The 13,539-nt window shown below is 42.4% G+C and overlaps 1 protein-coding gene across 1 annotated transcript in view; it reads left to right on the top strand.

Annotated features, from left to right (window-relative positions):
* GRAMD4 (GRAM domain containing 4) overlaps nucleotides 1–13,539 on the top strand; it is a 479,241-nt gene that overhangs the window by 298,802 nt on the left and 166,900 nt on the right. Inside the window, exon 7 of the mRNA XM_069229727.1 lies at nucleotides 2,433–2,458. Coding sequence (XP_069085828.1) covers nucleotides 2,433–2,458 — 26 coding nt within the window. The remainder of the gene's footprint in view (nucleotides 1–2,432; nucleotides 2,459–13,539) is intronic.

The raw sequence follows: 13,539 nt of genomic DNA, 5'->3' as shown, positions 1-13,539 counted from the left end.
AAAGGGAGCTGGGGTGTAGTCTGCATTTCCTGATGAGCCATCTGTGCTAGGAGGGAGGGGAGGATTGGTCACTTACACCTGAAAGGGCTGTGCCTGCCCTCACACAGTGCAGTCTCTCACTCCCAGGTGTGTGTCTGGGGCCTGGCCTGAGCAAGGCAGGATTTCACAAACAAGAGAGACTTTCCTTTCAAATAGGCCTACTTCAAAGGGCAAAATGGGTATAAGAAGGGCACCCAAAACCACAGACTTTAGAACACTTCTGGAAACCAAGAGGAACCTATGCCTGGGGGAGAGCTGAAGGGCTGAGGAAGAAGAGCTGCCCTGCCTGTGCTTTGTAGAGCTATCCTGTAGTTGCTGCTTCTGCGTGTGCTAGAGGACAAAGACTGGACTTTGTGTTGCCTTCCTTCGTGTGAAGATCTCCAAGGGAAGGATTTAGAGCTTGCCTCCTGTTGTTTGAAGTCTCAGAGACAGCAAAGACTTCTCTCGGTCAGCACCAGGAGCCTCTGGAGAGACTCCTTCTCTGCCAAGTGGTGCGCATCCAGTTCCTGGGTCCCTTAGAAGAGAAGCTGGCAGCCCAAGAGTGAGTAATCCACGCACAGACCGCCGTGCGGGGAAAAGATAGACGCAACTCTGATCTGTGGCTGAAAAATCGCCGCGCCGCCGGCTTCGTGGCTGAAAATCAACACTTGCCTGCAACACGACCAGAAGATCGACGCCCGCGGCTGGAGAAACGACGCAAGCATCGCTGACGGAGACTGGTGTGCTCGCAACCCGTGCTGCGTGGTTTTCGGACCATCGTGCGGCTGAATTTCTGACGCAAACACTGCTGGGCGTGTAAAAACGACACAAGGCCTGCCCGAACCCAAGAGTGCTGACCAGATCGATGCATTGCTCTCCTGCGGAGAGAAGAAACGACGCACGCCGACCTGACTAAAGGAGAAACAACACAAGGTCTCGCTCATGACTGAAATCGATGCATCGTAAGCCCTTTTTGACGCAAACTCGCCTGTTCTGGGTTATTTTTGACACACCCAAGGTACATTTTCACGCTAACAGCGTTAGCGTTGTTTAAAACTACATGAAGACTGTTTTTTAAAAAAAAAATTATTAACTTGCCTGGTGTATGGTGGATTTTTGTAATTTTGGTTTTGTTCAGATAAATATTTTCTCTTTTTCTAAACCTGTGTTGTCATTTTGTAGTGTTTTCATTAAGTTACTGTGTGTGTTGGTACAAATACTTTACACCTAGCACTCTGAAGTTAAGCCTACTGCTCGTGCCAAGCTACCAAGGGGGTGAGCGGGGGTTAGCTGAGGGTGATTCTCTTTTACCCTGACTAGAATGAGGGTCATTGCTTGGACAGGGGGTAACCTGACTGCCAATCAAAGACGCCATTTTTAACAGGAGCATTTTTCAAGCCTTCTCTAAGGACCCCGTGCATGGCCAGCAGGGAAAACCACCCGATCACACTCGTGACCTCTATCTGTATTCTGATAGTCTGGTGCACCACTACCCATATGGCTAAGTCAGCTTTATAAATATAATTGTTCATTTCTAGAAATTCGAAATGAAAGCACAGTGATTTATCTGCAGTTGTAAGAATTATTGCATTGACTGTGATTTGTCTTAGAAATGTTGACATACTCTATTTGCCTTTATCTGCAGGCTTTTGACATGCACTGCAGGTATTCCTTTATTTTACAGGCGTGTTTTAAACCCATGTGATCTTCAGTGGGGTCAAAACTGCAGAATTAATGCTATCACAGGTTAAATTCCCCATTTACCGATCTGAATGTCGTGTTTTAACTACATGGATAACTCGAGTACAACTCTAACGAGATTCCCCATAATCTGCTTGCCCTTGTTATCCCAACTCCAATTTTGTTTATTATACCTGAATTGCTTCCTGCTTGATCTAAGAGGACAGGCAGACATAAAGTCATTTGTTGGGGGGAATGTGAGAAAGGAACATGGAGTAAAAATCCTTACAGAGAATGATGCATACGAAGAGGAGAAGACGAATACGAGAGGTTTATGGGAGAGAATCAGGTTGGGAAGAATGATGAGGGATAGACACGAACAGAGCGAACAGGATAGGGGCCATAGTAAGGCGAGAGAGACAGACGGGAAGTTGGCAAAGACAGACAGAATTGAGAGATATTGTGATGGAGAGATGGTAGGGGAAGGGAAAGAAAAAGACGGCAGAGGCAGCCGAAAAGAGGTAAATGTCTGATATTTCAAAATAGTAAAGGGCCAAACAGCTTTTAAATGCAGAAATGCATGAAATTTGTACACGAATCAGATTTGCTGGCCCGCCTGCTTAGAATTTTTGGTTTCTGTGACTTGTACCAAATGGCACAGACTTTAGAGGGAGAGATGATGGTAACAACATTTCAGTATGTGCAATTGTGCTAATTACTTTTTTATTTTTTAGGTTAACTGAAAATATGAGAAGGTTAAGTAAGTATCGATTGAAATTTATTGCTTATGGAAATAATGTGAGACTTGTAATAGTTCTGCCAGCAAATGCAATAGGTTATTAATAATTGCTTTTCGTTTTCATTTTGAGACTGTCTATTAAAAATAAAAAAAGTAGCTTCCTAGAGGAACACAAACAACTCCGTGTTACAAATAAAGCTGTATTGTTGCTGAAGGAAATGCCACCCTATTAACATTATCGTTTTTAGTGTTTGTAGACCATTAGTTTTTAAAACAGTAGAAAATTGATTTCCTTTTCACGAGTTGTGTTTTAGCTCTATAAAAGCACCTCATTTATTTCTTATTGTTTTAATTACATACAAATGAAATGAGTAATTTGCAAGACGTCACAAAACGTTTGTTGTAGTTTCTTTGTTTTTGAAATATTATGACTTCAGTAGTTCTTTTTTGTGGTCACTATCTTTTATTCATTTTATATAACAAAGGGAGACTTAAGTAAAGAAATACAAAATTAAAAGAAATAAAAGTCAAATCGTACACATGTAGTTGCACTTACTACTATCAAGCTAGCAGTATGCATACATTGGAGGTATTGCTTACGAATGAAAAAGAAGAAAGGAAATTGACAACGTATTATAATATCAGCATTTCACACGGCTGTGATGACCAAATAAGGGAACGGAAATGGTGGGTGTAGGTTACTTAGCTCCCACCTCCTAAGATTCTATTTTCTGCATAGGAAGTGCAAATACAATGAACATATATCACGTCTATTATTGCGATCCAGGAATCAGAAAGGATAGGAAAAGGGTAGGAGGGGACGACAGGACACACATCTATCGAGGCTGTACATTTAGCTCACCTATAGTGGACGTTCTGGATGTTTAGTACAGATCCACAATATGCAATGCTTCAAAACACATAATACTGATAGATAATAAGCATATAATCAGCCAACACCTCAACAAAGATATTCTTTTATGCAAAGAGTGGCAGAGGTTTGTTTGTAACGTATCTGTAAGTTCCTACACAAAACGTACTGGACACCCATACATCTACACAAACTGGGTCTGACTAATTCAGGCACCTGTTGGAAATGCGGTAGAGATCAAGACACCATCGACGATACATTATACTGGTGTAATAAATTCCGATTTATGGGACAGAATTCATACCTTTTCCACACTCTTTAACAGGAGTAGCTTTTGTGCTTGCCTTCGTGACTGTTGTGTTTGGGTATCATATCACAAAAAGATGCATCCCTACTAGATCTGTTACTAAGCTTTGGAATTAAGGTTATACTATCAGAATGAAAATCAGCATCGTTGGTCTCTCTTAATAAATGGTTGTCTCTACTCTGTACCGCTAGAAGTCATAACAATATACTACAATTGAAGTTCCATGCTTGTTCCCACCACCACAGATTGTGGGCAGTTTTTTGATATAGATCTCCAAAAATTCAAATCCTCCTGAACTTGTTCTTCAGCGGTTCTTGGGTTAACTTGAATCTTCAGTTAAGTTGACCCTCTGCTGGCAGGTTGAGAAGACCTCCATTGTTGTGGTCTGTGAGGATTAAACTATTAAACCGACTGAGCAGCCTACCTGATTACTACAATACTTTTAGTGACAAATGCCACCAGACCACACCAACAGTTGTGGTAACCTGTGGGCAAAAGCTTCTACATATGACTGTCGTCTTGTATATTAACACTGTTATTCAGGATTTTTAAGATGGGAGAGAATATTTGCATAATATGCTCTTGAAAGCTATTAATACTAGTTTCTACTTTAAAGTTTTTTTAAATACATTTAGCCCAGTGTGTCATCAGCTAACAGTAAGCACAAAGGGCCTTATACGCGCTACATACTTTTGAAGACATAGAGCGCGCCAGAGCATCTGGCTGACATCGAGCATGAGGGACTTGACATATGCTATAAACCTTTCAAAGGTCAGCTTGATTACCTTTGAAGCACATTCTATGGCCTCAGCAACACTCCACATAGAGAACTGATCAGTTCTGTTCAAGATGCCTTTGAGTTTCAATAGTTATCTTACTATTTGCTTGGTGGTGCCCTGGGCACATGCCCTTCTACTGTATTGTTGTACCAGTGATTGCTTCCTGCAGGAGACATCCACTGCCCCACTTTTTCACCTTGTCTGTACGGACTCTTCCCTCATAGAGGACCATGACCCTCCCCTTAGATTTTTGTATTACCCCACCTCACAGCCATACATCTCCCACCTGCCCCTTTCTTGAGTCATGTTACACTTCTGACTTACTTTTGACCACTTTAGTATACTTGGCCTTCCTCGATCTTAGACCACCCACAACCTCAGCTGTACCTAATGGCTGATCAGAAATCTTCTATTTTCAAAGTGGTTTTCCTTAATACCAAAGGTCTCAACCATCCTGTGAAGCGAAGACAATTTTATGATTAGTGCCTCTCTCTTAAGAGAGACTTAGATTTCTAAGAAACTAAAATTGGAAATAAAGCGCTTTCCTTTCGCACACGATGGGTTTCTGACATCTTTTGTTCCCCTGTGATCCCCAAAGGAAATGGAGTTATCACAATGATTTCTAAAGCATCTGGCCTCTCCATTATCTCATCTGAACCAGGCTAAGAAGGCCACTGGTTAATTACATGACTACAGAATAGAATACCTTCTCAGAAGTCTATAACATAAATGTTTATGTCCCTTCTACAGATGACCCAAATTTCTGGGATATATTATCAGCAAAAATTGCGCTTCTGCCCCCTGACACACGCATTATTTTTGGCAGTGATCTAAATCTTCCAGTGGCTCTCATGCCAAACCTACAGTTTTCAAACGCTTCTAGTTTAAACTATACACACCAGAAACTAATGCTCTCTTTAATGAATGCATTAATTTCCTCAAGTCTCTCCCACTCAGACAACTGGATGATCAGGATCTCATAATCCCAACCAAAGCAATTTCGAAAACAGATCTTTCAAGCAATTAAGAGTATCCCTTCTGGAAAAGCCCCAGGACCAGGTGGCTTCCCTATTGAATTTGATCAAACCTTTAGAACCTCAACTATCGACACATTACTGCCAACCCTTTTTCACTTCACCTCCACTGGAGCAGTTACAGGTATGGCCTTAGAAGAGACTCACTTCACCTCCATTGGAGCAGTAACAGGTATGACCTTAGAAGAGACAATCATTGTCATCCCTAAAGAGGGGAAGGACCACTCAGACCCTAAAGATTTGAGACCCATCTACCTCATCAATTTGGAAGCAAAGATGTACGCAAAACATTCTGGCTAACCAACTTGCCCCCTTGATCCCTAAACTGGTTCACCCAACACAATCTGGATTTATCAAAGGCCACTTTGTTAGCAACAGTATTCGCCTCTTTGCTCATGTCATCAAAAAGGCTTCCAACTCACTCTCCCTTCCCCCCCCAACCCCCAATCGGGCGGCATGGCCATTGACTAGAGAAGGCATTTGATAGTCTTGTTTCCGTATTTTAAAGCTGTTCTCTCAAGACGTTACCTAGGGGGCATGAGTTTGTCAAGATGGCCATGGCCCTATACTCAAACCCCACAGCTAAAATGAGAATAAATTAGACCCTATCCTAATCTTTTCCCCTATGACAGGGAACTTGCCAAGGCTGCCCACTATCTCTGTTACTGTTTTTGCTTGCAATTGATCCTCTCCTCCTAATGATAAATTAATGTACACATATCCCAGGCATTACCTTCAACGATATTCCCTACAAAACAGTGGCTTATGCCAATGATATTTAAATTTTTACTGTTTCACCCAGCCTCGCCATTATCTCTGTCCTGCATACCATTAAACAGTTTTCCTATTACTATGACTACAGCCTCAACAGAGATAAAACAGAGATTCTCCCCTTGAACACAAAAAGCTGCCGTCCTTCAGTAATTGGCTTGTCTAACTTCCAATGGAAAACCAACCTCAAATATCTGGGATTTTGGTTCCACGGACCTAATTGAATCCGTTACCCTAAACAAAACTAAAACTCTGGATAAGAATAATGACCTTCTTGGCAGCTAGTCACCAAAGCATATTTCTTGGTGGGGTAGACTAGAGACCGTCAGGATGAAGATCGTTCAACTGGTAAACTTCCTATGTAGTATTATTCCGCTTTGGTTATCACCTGGTTTATTTAATGAAAATCAGTTAAGCTATTGCCAATTTCATTGGGAAAATAAAAACCCCAGACTCAGCCTTAAAAAAATGAGGACACCGGTGTCGGCAGGAGAATGTAGCTTCCCCAAACAGATTCCGTATCAAACAGCCTTCCTTGCGACTCAGGAAGTGGTCTTGTTCGCCTCAGACCCATGAAAAAAACCAATATGGCTACCAGTCGAGTCTTCAGTTTTTCCCCCTTTCTTGCAAATAGTCACTCAGACAAAGTCACAGCATTCTTTTTCTCATTCACAGAAGATCTTAAAGGACACTATCCAGGCCTTACTATCCCTATACATATTATTGGGTTCCAGTGTCCACGCTTCCGTCTTCGCTTCCCTTTGGACCAATAAAAAGTTGTGATTCCATAAATCTGTGATCATTGGACCATCTTGGGCAAAGAAGGGCATATTAGCTATAGCTGAGCTATACAGTCACTCTAATCCACTTTCCGTCACCACCCTACAACATTAACATGACTCGCAAACATTGATTTTTATGGCTTTCTACGACTCAAGACCAAGATATCAAAAATAGGTATGCTCCATCACTCGCCCTTCATACAAAAATGACATACATTACTCTTAAAAGGTCACACAGCCTCAAAACTTTACAAATTACCTACCTCATTTAAAATATCCCCTCATCCTCCCTTGAAAGAGAAATGTGTTTTTTTTCCTGCAAATAATCTTCCTCCTGACAAGGACTCCCAGAATCAAATAGGCTCAAAACTTTTAAACATAAGCTGATGCCCTCTTTAACACAAACCAAATACTTCGCAGCACACCTAATATACTGGACACTCACTAAACTATTTTGCCTCAAGCTAACAAACTCATATTTGTGCTGGTCTTGTGGGCCATCACTTGATGATGAAGACCATATGTTCTTCTCCTGCCCCCAACTACAGACCTATTGGAGGGATATCACCTCACAACTACAAAAGATCTTTAAAGTAAACATTTCAGTCTTTTCCACTGATCATTCTAGGCCCTCACTATGCCAATCCTTCAGTTGATCTTCCAGGCTCAGACATTGAGTTACTTGATATACTACTTACCATTGCCATCAAAGTGATTTTAATTGACTGGAAATCCAACAACAATGTATCATACCATATTTTGTGGGCCTGGATCACCTAGTTAAGAAGTGCACATATTACCCAATCTGCCACCAGGGGCTTTCTTGCAACCTCCCAATGCATTTGGGACACACTTGATCGTTTCTGCTCATATCCCCCTAACTAATGAGAAATCTGCTACTTTCTCAACTGTTTTTTAGTTTTCCACCTGTTAGAAATGGACAGTCAGGTTACCCCCTGTTCAAACAAGGACCCTCACTCTAGTCAGGGTAAAAGAGAATCACCCTCAGCTAACCCCTGCTTACCCCCTTGGTAGCTTGGCAGAGATGTAGGCTTAATTTCAGAGTGCTAGGTGTAAAGTATTTGTACCAACACACACAGTAACTTAATGAAAACACTACAAAATGGCACAACAATGGTTAGAAAAATAGGAAATATTTATCTAAACAAAACAAGACCAAAACGACAAAAATCCATAATACACAAGTCAAATTATCATTAAAAATGCACAAAGAGTCTTTAAGTAGTTTTAAACACACACTAACGCTGTTAGCGTTAAAAAGTACCTTAGGTGCATCAAAAATAACCCCGCACGGGTGAGCACGCGTCAAAAGGGGCTTGCGCTGTGTTGATTCCATTCACGAGCGGGATCTTGCATTGTTTCTCCTTTCGCCGGGTCAGAGCGTGTCGTTTCTTCTCTCCTCTCCACAGTAGAGCGATGCGTCGATCCAATCAGCACTTTTGGGTCCGGGCAGGCCTTGCGTTGTACTTCCACACCCAGCAGTACTTGAGTTGGAAATCCAGCCGCACGATGATCTGAAAACCCCACAGCGCGGATGGTGATCTCCCAGCCTCCGTCAGCGATGCTGCACGTCTTTTCTCCTGCTCCATGCGTCGATTCTTCGGCTGCGTTTCCTGCAAGTGTTGATTCTCAGCTGCGGAGCCGGCGGCTCGCCGTTTCTTCAGCCACAGATCGGAGTTGCGTCGATCTTTTTCCCGCACAGCGCTCTGTGCGTGGATTTCCTTGTCTTTAGGCTGCTAGCTTCTCCTTTCAGGGTCCCAGGAACTAGATGGGCACCACAGGGCAGAGTAGGAGTCTCTTCAGAGACTCCAGGTGCTGGCAGAGAGAAGTCTTTGATGCCCCTGAGACTTCAAACAAAAGGGGGCAAGCTCTATATCAAGCCCTTGGAGAGTTCATCTCAAGATGGAAGGCACACAAAGTCCTGTCTTTGCCCTCTTACTCTGGCAGAAGCAGCAACTGCGGGATAGCTCCACAAAGCACAATCACAGGCAGGGCATCTCTTCAGCTCTTCTCCAGGCAGAGGTTCCTCTTGGTTCCAGAAGTGCTTCTAAAGTCAGTGGTTTTGGGTGCCCTTATACCCAATTTCTCCTTTGAAGTACGCCTACTTCAAAGTAAAGTCTCTTTTGAATGTGGAATCCTGCCCTGCCCAGGCCAGGCCCCAGACACTCACCAGGGGGTTGGAGACTGCATTGTATGAGGGTAGGCACAGCCCTTTCAGGTGTGAGTGACCACTCCCCCCTCCCTCCTAGCACAGATGGCTCATCAGGAAATGCAGACTACACCCCAGCTCCCTTTGTGTCACTGTCTAGTGTGAGGTGCAACCAGCCCAACTGTCAAACTGACCCAGACAGGGAATCCACAAACAGGCAGATTCACAGAAATGGTATAAGCAAGAAAATGCTTGCTTTCTAAAAGTGGCATTTTCAAACACACAATCTTAAAATCAACTTTACTAAAAGATGTATTTTTAAATTGTGACCTCAGAGACCCCAAACTCCATATGTCCAACCGCTCCCAAAGGGAACCTACACTTTAATCAGATTTAAAGGTAGCCCGCATGTTAACCTATGAGAGGGACAGGTCTTGCAGCAATGTAAAACTAATTTAGCAATATTTCACTGTCAGGACATAAAATATACATTTCTATATGTCCTACCTTAACCATACACTGCGCCCTGCCCTTGGGGCTGCCTAGGGCCTACCTCAGGGATGTGGAATTCCTATTGCCGGACGCCCGGGACATCTTGTTTGGGGTCAAGGGCAACAAGTTTTTATGTTTACTTTGTCCTTGGGACAAGTAGGCCCAACCCTCTGCAGCACAAACCCTTTGGCTGCTTGCTTACAGAGAGTGGAACTCTCTGCAGTTGAGGTAATGTGTTTCCAAAAGATAAAGCTGTTTGAACTTGTATTTATGGTTCATTATTTGAAATCCTTCATTATTAGGGTGAGTGCTGTAAATAAATGTTTTAAGGTCACACTTCACTACTGACGTTGGTTCCAGTACAAAAAAAAAAAAAGGGTTCCAGTACAAAAAAAAAAACGTGTATACACATGTTTGAAAAGTTTAGGCTATGAGGCTAAGTATAATGCTCCCAGAATGCTCTCTGATTAGATGCAAATGAAGTGTCATTTAGTAAAATGTGTTGGTGCATGCTAGTATTTCCCAAAAATATTTCTAATGGAAAATCAGTGTAACCATTTTCAACACAATTATGGGAAGCATGAAAATAAACAAACACTGACAAAGCCAACTGATCTGACATATTTTTTATAAGTCTTTTAGTTTCATCAATGCGTGTCTTGTTTTGACATGGCTTTTGTAACACTTTATTGTTGTGGGAGCTATCAGGCCCTCAACACTGTAACAAACACTGGCAAAAAAAAAACCAAAACATTTTTGAACTCTAAAAGCACACGTTGCCACCGGTGGCATAACAAAGGCCCCGCAGCCGCCCTCCTGGGGGCCCCTTCAGCACAGCACCTGGCCTGAGTGAGTCTGGAGAGGGGGCTCCTCCATGTTCTTTGCAAAGGGGCACCCTCCAGTTTCGTTACGTCACTGATTGCCACTGTAGTTCCTGACACTGAACAAAACTACTTTGTGTGCCAATATGCTTCTTGTGGAAGAGCAGAATGCGATTGCTCACAGTAAAGCCACCCGAAAGAGAGAGAAATAGAAGTTTAATAAAAACAAAATGTTTTGTTAACACCAGACCTAATTAGGGACCAAGACCCAATGTAGGTAGCTTTTTGCATGTCGCAAACAGCGACTTTCTCTGTTTGCTGCGTGCAAAAAGCACATTGCGATGCACAAACCCAGTTTTGCGATTCGGTAACCTGGTTACCGAATCGCAAAACGGGTTTGCGACTCGCAATTAGGAAGGGGTGTTCCCTTCCTAATTGCGACTCGCAGTGCAATGTAGGATTGTTTTGTGACCGCGGGCGCAAACCAATCGCAGTTTGCACCCATTTCAAATGGGTGCTAACACTTTCGCTAAAGGGAAGGGGTCCCCATGGGACCCCTTGCCCATTGTGAATGTCACTGTAAACATTTTTTCAGAGCAGGCAGTGGTCCTGTGGAACACTGCCTGCTCTGAAAAAATGAAACAAAAACGTTTCATTTTTCGTTTTTGTAATGCATCTCCTTTTCCTTTAAGGAAAACGGACTGCATTACAAAAAAAAAAAAAAAAACTGCTTTATTAAAAAGCAGTCACAGACATGGTGGTCTGCTGTCTCCAGCAGGCCACCATCCCTGTGAGGGCCGCCATTCGCAAGGGGGTCGCAAATTGCGACCCACCTCATGATTATTCATGAGGTGGGCATTTGCGAAGCCCTTGCGAATCACAGATGGTGTCAGGGACACCATCCTACATTCGGATTTGCGACTCGCAATTTGCGGGTCGCAAATCTGAACCTACTGACATATGGCCCCAAATTCTTAAAGAAAGTCACAAAAGTGCACCCATGGTATATGTCGTACCCCTATAAAATATTTGTGAACTGTATTTTTGCATGGGTAAATACGATGTGTAGATTTGCTCATGTGTAAATCTATTGAGCATTTGCAAGTTCATTTTCCCTCCAGCCACTTTCTTTCCAACCCTGGAAGAAGTTCTAATTCTGCCATTGTCAGGAGTAAATGTCCAACCTTTCTTATTATGGGAAAATATTAGAGAGAAGCTGGTGAAAATCTTTAAAACATGCAGGTTAGTAGGTTTGCAGACTCAAAGGCATTCCAGCCCTGGAACTATTGCTTACTGCTTCCTCCAGCCCCAGTATGCAGATCTGCAGAAAGGTGGAAAAAAAGGAAATTGCTACAGTAGGGATTGAAACTGCAAGTATTCAAGCCCTACTAAGGTAGTAGCCCTGGCATAATCAGAGAGGCTATTATCAGAGCTCTTACATAATGAGATTGCTGCCATAATTTGTCGCCACACTACATGGCACCAAAGGGACAAGTAGATCTTTTTACAGGACAAGTAGATTTGAGAAGCAACCTGTCCCCTGGACAAGTAGATATTTTAATAAATTCCACACCCCTGTACCTTAAGGGTGTCTGTCATGTCAGAAAAGGGAAGGTTTAGGCCTGGCAAGTGGGTACACTTCCCAAGTCGAATTTACAGTTAAAACTACACACACAGACACTGTAGTGGCAGGTTTGAGACATGATTACAGGGCTACTCCTGTGGGTGGCACAATCAGTGCTGCAGGCCCACTAGTAGCATTTGATTTACAGGCCCTGGCACCTCTAGTGCACTTTACTAGGGACTTACTAGTAAATCTAATATGCCAATCATGGATAAGCCAATTACATACATATTTTGTCAAGGAGCACTTGCACTTTAGTACTGGTTATCAGTGGTAAAGTGCCCAGAGTAACAAAAATAGCAAAATCAGAGTCCAGCTCACATCAACAACCTGGGGAGCAGAGGCAAAAATGTAATGGAGACCATGCCAAGGATGAAAAGTCTAACACCACCAGAACACCTCTCTTTCTAAGATCCTTCCATAGGCACGTATGACTTGCCGCCCCCCCCTTTCATGTCCCTTTTGCCCCATGATATCTTAAACTGCTTTGGACATATATACTGCTTTCCCTGGTCCCTTGGAGTTATAACTACTAAGGTATAATATATTAATACATGCTGCTTTATTCATTATTAATGCTGTCCATAGAACTTTTCTACATTCTAAATTTCTAAATGTTAAACCATATATTAGTAGCGTCTGTAACCTGATGGACATGTTTCTGATTATACTATACATACCAGGCGTATTTGCTTGGTGATATCTTCTTTGACTGTCTTAATATGATGATGATACCCCATTTTTCCCCCTTGCTTTGTCTGTTTTTTTACCCCTGTGTAATATTCTTGCATCACCAAAATTTCTCAATAAAAATGTATTGAGCAAAAAAAAAAAATAATAAGGTAATACCAAATGTTATCCTGAGGGAGAGATAGGCCTTGCAGTAGTGAAAAAATTAAATTAAGTATCTTCCATCATTAGAACATGTAAAACTTAAAAGTACATGTCCTACTGTCTAAATACACTGCAGCCTGCCCTTGAGTTGTCCATGGTCTACCCTTAGTGGCACATATGTATTAGAAAGGAAGGTTTGGGCCTGGCAAGATGGTTAACTTGCCAGGTTGACATGGCAGTTTAAAACTGCACACACAGGCTCTGCAATGGTAGGCCTGAGACAGGTTTGCATTGTTACTGAACTGGGTGGCAGAATCAGTGCTGCAGGATCACCAGTAGCATTTAATTTACAGGCCCTGTGCACATGTACTGCGCTTTACTAGGGACGTATAAGTAACTTAAATAAGCCAATGATGTATAAGCCTATGTTACAGTGTTTTTTATTTCAATGTAATTTGTATTTCAATTTTATATAATACAAGAAATATAGACATAGCACCCATAGAGGGGAACAGATACAAACAATATGCCTATTAAGTCAATAAACTGGCTGTCCATCTGGGCTAACCTCACTTCCATCAATATTACACCATCAGTAGCACAAAGTTGATTCTGGG

This window comes from Pleurodeles waltl, chromosome 4_1 (assembly GCF_031143425.1).
Source record: "Pleurodeles waltl isolate 20211129_DDA chromosome 4_1, aPleWal1.hap1.20221129, whole genome shotgun sequence".
NCBI classification, from domain to species: Eukaryota; Metazoa; Chordata; class Amphibia; order Caudata; family Salamandridae; genus Pleurodeles; species Pleurodeles waltl.
Note: the sequence above shows the minus strand (reverse complement) of the source record. Positions and strands in the feature narration are given on the sequence as shown.